This window comes from Pteropus vampyrus, unplaced genomic scaffold (genome assembly GCF_000151845.1).
Source record: "Pteropus vampyrus isolate Shadow unplaced genomic scaffold, Pvam_2.0 Scaffold39, whole genome shotgun sequence".
NCBI lineage: Eukaryota > Metazoa > Chordata > Mammalia > Chiroptera > Pteropodidae > Pteropus > Pteropus vampyrus.
This window is the reverse complement of record NW_011888820.1, coordinates 6,941,004-6,948,800: the sequence shown is the minus strand read 5'-3', so window position 1 is coordinate 6,948,800 and position 7,797 is coordinate 6,941,004. Positions and strand designations below refer to the sequence as shown.

General features: G+C 33.3%; 1 protein-coding gene across 1 annotated transcript in view; it reads left to right on the top strand.

Moving 5' to 3' along the window:
* CEP120 (centrosomal protein 120) overlaps positions 1-7,797 on the top strand; it is a 70,208-nt gene that overhangs the window by 11,972 nt on the left and 50,439 nt on the right. The window contains exon 5 of the mRNA XM_023529605.1: positions 3,263-3,411. Coding sequence (XP_023385373.1) covers positions 3,263-3,411 — 149 coding nt within the window. The remainder of the gene's footprint in view (positions 1-3,262; positions 3,412-7,797) is intronic.

Sequence of the window (7,797 nt, the reverse complement as noted above, 5' to 3'; positions counted from 1 at the left end):
TGATTTTGTTCATCAGAGTTTTATTGTTTTCCTTATATAGATCTTGCACATATTTTTTTAGATTTATTCCTAAGTAATTGTTTATGTTTTGGGTGCTGATGTAAATTTTTTTTTTTAATTTTAAATTCCACATGTTCATTACTGTTACGTAAGAAAGCAGTTGCTTTTATAAATTAACCTTGTTTCCTGCAACTTTCATGTAATCTAGGACTTTTTTTTTTTTTTGAGTCTTTCCATAGACGAATATTCTACATAGTCATATTGCCTGCAGACAAAGACAATTTTATGTCTTCGTTTCCAGTATGCATGCTTTTTATTTCCTTTGCTTGTGTTAGGGCAGGGGTCCCCGACTCCCAGGCTGCAGACTGGTACTGGTCTGTGGCCTGTTAAGAACCAGGCCGCACATCAGGACGTGAGTTGGCAAGTGAGCGAAGCTTCATCTGTATTTGTAGCTGCTCCCCAGCACTAGCGTCACTGCCTCAGCTCCACCTCAGATCATCAGGCATCAAATTCTCATAGGAGCACTGGTCCCTGGTGCCAGAAACATTGGGGACCACTGTGTTAGTGCATTTACTAGGACTTCCTGTATGATATTGAAAAAGCTATGGTGAAAGGGGACCTCCTTGCCTTTTTCCTGATCTTATGGGAAAGCTTCTCACCATTAAGTATAATGTTTGGTGTATGCTTTTGTAGATGTTCTTTGTCAAGTTGAGGAAGTCACAATCTATTTCTAGTTTGCTGAGAGTATTTTATCATGGGTGAGTAAAAAGCATTTGAATTTTGTCAAATGCTTTTTACATCTATTGATAAGATCATGTGGTTTTTTTTCTTTAGCTTATTGGTGTGACAAATTACATTAAGATTTTTGAATGTTGAACCAGGCTTACATACTTGGGATAAATCTCAGGTCATAGTGGCATGTATGTATTTTTTTTTTTTTATACATTGTTGAATTCAATCGGCTAATATTTTGTTGAGGATTTTTGCAGCTAAGTTAATGAGAGATAGATAGGTTTGTTTTTTTCTTGTAATGTCTTTGTCTCATTTTAATATTAGGGTAACGCTGGCCTCATAGAATGAGTTAGGAACTCTTCCCTCTGCTTCTGTTTTCTGAAAAAGATTGTAGAGAATTGGTATACAGCTGACCTTGAACAATGTGGGGTTAGATGATGATGATGATTTGGCCTTTTAGTATGTCTTGTAATTTTTTGTTGAAAGGTGCACATGATAAAATGGATACAAGGAAAATAGGCCTTTAGTAATATATTGGTAAGGTTTGGGAGGATAAGTGTTCTGTAGTCCTATCATTAAATCTTAGTCTTTTGGTGAGCCTGTGCCCCTGTACTGTTTGGGTTTGTCTGATATTAGATTTAGTTTATACATCTTTGGCAGGAATACCACAGAAGTGATGCTCTGTTTTTCTTATTTTCTTATTATCAAGTGGTACAAAATTTTGGTTTGTCCTATTATTGATGATGATCACTTTGATTAATTGCGTAAGGTGATGTGTATTATAAAATTATGAAAATATTCCTCACTAAACTTTCAATTCATTTCTTTATATTGTATAAGTATGGACTTAGAGTTTTCTTTTTTATTTATGAGTTACAATTTTTTAACTTAATATTTATCCCAGATTTGGACAGTGGGAGCCCATTCAAACTTCTTTGGTTTCTTTTAATTATCTCTATAATTTTTGAGCTTTTTCTTGTATTCTAGCATGAGAAAACAGTCCAAGTTCATCTTACTTTCCCTGTCTCAGCCTTGGATTCAGCCATTCCTTTAAGTACCCTTGCTTCTTTTAGTGAAGAATGATATTTAGAAGTCAGGCTCAAGTGCTAGGTATGCCAATTGCTACTGGCCTGTTGCTGCTTCCAAGCCCTTTCATTGAAGGAAGTGAGGGAATTTGTGCATACATGCATACACATATATACTCACACATACACATGAGTATATATATCTCTTTATCCATGCATTTATTGAACAGCATACATTCACTTCGACACCTTGAAATCCATCCAGTCCTGCACCACAAGATTTATCCTAGTGTTCTCCCTTTCCATACTTGTAACTCCCTTCTGTGACAGTGAGACCTGTCATAATTATTACTTTGACTTCTAAGCTCTGTGGACCTTTATTAAAGTCCTTAATTGTCAGATACTGTGCTAAGTATATTGCTTTAGTTATTTAATTTGATTTTTCTCATCAACATTAAGAGTGTTGCAGAAGAAAACATGGAGACTAAAGGAGATCATAGTTTCCCTATACAACTGGTGAAAGGCAGAACTGGAATTGGGCCCTAGGCCTATGTGACTCTAGAGTCTATGTCTTTTAGTATGCCTTGTAATTTTTATTATGCCATTATGCTATGTTTAGTCATTACTTCAATAAGCTTATTTCTTCTGGATTAACTTCTGAAAGAGTCAAGAATTGCTTGTGTATAAAACTTTGCTAAGCCCTGAGATGTTACTTTTCAGAAGTTTATACTAGTCTATACTTACCAACATGGAGAGTGCTCACTTTTCTGCATTTTCTCTAATGCTGAATATTGTCTATTATTTTAGTTGTGTGTAGTCTTTTTTTCCTTAATCAATTTGAAAAACCCTATCCCTCTCAGTTCTCTTCGTACTGAAGCTTATTTGTTTATGTAATTTCTTGTCTCAAAATTGTTTCATGGTTTTCCCTTATTCTTAGAAAACGCTCCAGATGTTTTAACATGGCATTCAAGAAGACTCTGATCTGGCTTCTGCTTATCCCTCCAGCCTCACCTTTCTACATGTCAGTCCTCCATCTATGACGCAGAACATCACACCTATTTCAGTCTCTAACCTTGTGCTTTCTCTTTCTTCTGAGTCTTTGTACATATTGTTTTTTCTGCCTTAGACACTCTTTTTCACTCCCTCATTCTCTTTTCAGTCACCTTCTCTTTTTGGCCAAGTTTTGCTTTTTTTCAGTTCCCGTTTAGATTCACTTCAGGAAACCTGTGATGCCTTTTTATGTGGTTTATTAAATTGAAGTTTTAAAAATATTATCTTATTTCAAAATATGGTTTTTATGTGCAGAAAGAAAATGGGGTGTGTGTGTGTGTGTGTGTGTGTGTGTGTGTGTGTGTGTGTGTATAAACACATTGGAAACCTTATTGAGATAGTATATGTATCTATGAAAACTGCCAAGCAAATGAAAAAGTATAACCAGCTTTCAAAATCTTATAATGGTTTATGGCAAACTACAAAGTAGTTTAATTGTGTTTTTCCTTGTAAAGTACCTGCCAGCCGATTTGGGCTTGACCCCAAGGACATCGTGGCTGTGCTGAATGAGGAGGGAGGCTACCATCAGATTGGACCAGCAGAGTATTGTACTGACTTCTTCATTATGTCAGTGACCATAGCATTCGCTACCCAGTTGGAGCAGGTAAGACTTTCCCTTAGATTAGTGATTCACAAAGAACTTGATAATCGAATTTTATTTTTTAAATATGCCTTTCAGGTGTTATAAAGATTTGCAAGTTGACGCTTTTTACTTTTTAAAAATAATTTAGGAAGATGTCTTTCATATCAAAAAGCATTTTGCTATACAAAAATAAGTTGTGATGATCTTGATAGTAAGAGATTTAGAGGAAAGACCATCAATAAATATTGTTTCCCATTGTTTTGTGTGGCAATGTAAGGACTGGTATGAAAGGATATTTTTCAGACTATTGAATAATTTACTTTTTGGAGATAATAACTAATGTGCCTAGCATGTAGTTTCTATATGTAAAGCTGTATTTTTATGGTAAAAGTTTGTTGGAGGGAATTGATCTATCTACAACTAAAACTAACCAGTTTTTGGTAATACAGGTGACTTATTTGGACATATCACTCAGTTTAGTTTTTTTTTTTTTTAACAGAGGTCGATGCCTGGCAAACTGCTTGCTATCTCTATTAAAAATTAAGTCAAGTAGGTTCCTAAAAATGTTAAACAGAATTACTGTATAATCCAGCACTTTCATTCCTAGGTGTATACAGAAGAATTGAAAACAGATATTCAAATAAAAACTTGTACACGAATGTTCATAGCAGCACTATTCACAATGTCCAAAAAAGTAGGAACAACCTGGATGTCCATCAATGGATGAATGGAAATGAAATATATATACATACAATAGAATATTATTCAATTATAAAAGGAATCAAATACTGATACATGCTACAACATGAATGTTGAAAACATCTTGAGTAAAAGAAAGAAGCTAGACATTAAAGGCCACATATTATGTGATTTCATTTATATAAAATATCCCCAAATAGGCAAATTCATAGAGAAAAAAAATCAGATTTGTAGTTTCCAGGGGCTGGAGAAAGTGGGGAATGGGGAATGACTGCTTAATGGTTATATTGTTTCTATTTGGATGATGAAGAAGTCCTGGAACTAAACAGTGATGATGGTTGTGCAACACTGCGAATGTACTTAATGTTACTGAATTGTATACTTTTTAATGCTTAAAATGGCAAGTTTTGTATTATGTGTATTTTACAATAATTTTTAAAAACAAAAAATTAAACCCAGTGGTTTCTTCATCCCTTGATACTACTTAATATTTTTTGTTTGCTTTTTTTTTTTCCTTTACAGACAAGCTAAGGATTTTAAAATTTAGCCATTAAGCTTTTTCTTCTCAAGCTAGTCAAAGGCATTGAGAAAAATCATATATTAATAAACAAAGAAACTTACCTTTTCAGATGCAAATCAGTGACTTAGAACATGATACTATAAAGTTGTAATAGAATGAAGGTATGGATTTGACAAAGGAAGACTGGATGGTGATAATCTTGCTTCCTTTTCTTAGTTAAGGGTAAAAAAGTTTCTAAAACCAAGGATAAAGGATTTGAAAAGAATCTCTTCTCAGTGGTATTACTGAGAATTAAATATACTAAGAAATATATAAGGGCCATCTTTATTTCTCAAATTTTTTTGTTGCTTTCTAATTATGGAAGACTGTAAAAGAAAACATAAGTCTGCTCTAAACGCGTCAGAAATAATCATTGTTAAGGGTAGTATATTTTTTCCAAAATCATTTCATTTCCCATTCACATAACAGCTAACTATGTGCAAGGCAGAGTTGTAGAATTAAACATGTATTTTAATCCTTCTAACAACTCTAAAATAAATGGAGGCACACTGATTAAGTAATTCATCGAAGGTTTCACAGCAAGCCATTGATGGAACCAGGGTTAGGGGTTGGGGGTTTACCCCAGGATCTGTGTTCTTAACTATAGGTATATAGGTACTGCCTCTCAAAATATAAAAATCTATGTGATTAAAATCCATGTGATTAAAATCTACTCAATGAAACACATTTTAAAGTATAGGATTAAAGTAATAACTTTATATAATATAAAATGATAACTTTATTGAGTATTTACTGTGTGCTGATTTACTTTATTTACAGGTAATGTTTTATTTTTTCAATCTGAGTGCTGGTTACACAGATATGTTCACTTTGTGAAAATGCATTGAACTCTGCCCGTACAGTCTGTGTACTTTGTGTATAGATTTTTTTAATTTTTAATTTTTTTTGGATTTTTAAAAATTTTTCAATTACAATTTACATACAATATTATATTATATTCACTAATATTATATTAGTTTCAGGTGTACCACATAGTGATTAGACATTTATATAACTTAGAAGTGGTCACCTCAGTAAGTCTAGTACCCATACATATCTATGACAACATTATTGACTATATTCCATAAGCTGTACTTTACATCCTTGTGACTATTTTGTAACTGTCAGCTTCATTTCTTAATCTCTTCATATTTTTCACCCAGCTTGCCAACCCTCCCTCCCATCTGGCAACGATCAGTTTGTTCTCTGTATCTATGAGTTTGTTTCGGTTTGGTTTGTTCATTTTGTTTTTTTTAGATTCCACTTATAAGTGAAATCATATGGTATTTCTTTCTCTGACTTATTTCACTTAGCATAATAACCTCTAGGTTTATCCATGTTGTTGAAATGGCAAGATTTCACTTTTTTTATGGCTGAGTAATATTCCATTGTATATATATATCATTCCTTTATCTCCTTATCTGTCGATGGACACAGATTGCTTCTGTATCTTGGCTATTGTAAATAATGCTGCACTGAAAATATGGGTGCACATATCTCCTCAAACTAGTGTTTTAGATTTCTTAGGATAAATACCTAGCAGTGGAATTGCTTGATCATGTGGTAGTTCTATTTTTAATTTTTTGAGGAACTTCCACATGGTCTTCCATAGTGGTTGCACCAGTTTACAATCCCACCAACAGTACATGAGGGTTCCCTTTTCTCCACATCCTCGTTAATGCTTGTTTTGTGATTTATTGATGATAGCCATTCAAACAGATGTGAGGTAATATCTCATTGTGGTTTTAATTTGCATTTCCCTGATTAGTGATGGGGAGCATCTATTCATATGTCTGTTGGCTATCTATCTGTATGTCCTGTTTGGAGAAATGTCTATTTAGGTCCTCTGCCCATTTTTTAATTGGATTGTGTATTTTTTTGGTGTTAAGTTGTATGAGTTTCTTATATATTTTGGATATTAACCTCTTATCAGATGTATCATTGGCAAATATCTTCTATTCAGTAGATTGTCTTTTTGTTTTGTTGATGGTTTCCTTTGCTGTGCAGAAACTCTTTAGCTTGATGTGGTCCCATTTGTTTTTCTTTTGTTTCCCTTGCCTGAGGAGACATCCAAAAAACCGTATTTCTCAGAGTGACATTTAAGAGTTTGCTGCCTATGTTTTCTTCTAGGAGTTATACGGTGTTGGGTCTTTAATCCATTTTGAGTTTATTCTTGTACGTGGTGTAAGAAAGTGACCCAGTTTCATTCTTTTGCCTATGTCTGCCCAGTTTTCCCAGCAGCATTTATTAAAGAGACTGTCTTTATCCTATTGTTTATTCTTGCCTCTTTTGTCATAGATTAATTGACCATATAGGCATGGGTTTTTCTGTTTTTTTTTTTTTTATTGTGTCTTTTTATGCCAGTCCCATGCTGTTTTGATTACTATAGCATTGTAAAATAGTTTGATATCATGTAGTATGGTACCTCCAACTTTGTTCTTTTTTGAGATTGCTTTGGCTATTTGGGGTCTTCTGTTAAAAGATTCTGTATAAATTTTAGGATTATTTAGTTCTAGAAAAATGATGTTGATATTTTAATAGGGATTGCATTGAATCTATAGATTGCTTTGGGTAGTATGGACATTTTAATGACGTTAATTCTTCCTATTCATGAGCACGGTATATGGTTACATTTATTTTTATCTTCAGTTTTTTCTTAAGTGTGTAATAGTTTTCTGAGTACAGGTCTTTTACCTCCTTGGTTAAATTTACTCCTAGGATTTTCGTTTGCTTTGTTTGTTTTTTGATGCAATTGTAAATGGAATTATTTTCTTAATTTCTCTTTCTGATAATTCATTATTGGTGTATAAAAATGCGACCAGTTTTTGAATATAACTTTGTATTCTGCTACTTTACTGAATTCATTTATTCTAATAGTTTTGTGGTAGAGTCTTTAGAGTTCTCTATATGGAGTATCATGTCATCTTCGAATGACAGTTATACTTCTTCCTTTCTAATTTAAATGCCTTTTATTTCTTTTTCTTATCTATTGCTGTAGCTAGGACTTCCAATACTATATTGAGTAAAAGTGGTAAAAGTGGATATCCTTGTCTCATTCCTAATTTTAAGGGAAACTCAGCTTTTCACCACTGAGTATATGATGTTAACTGTCTGTCATATGTGGCCTTTATTATTTTGAGGTATGCTCT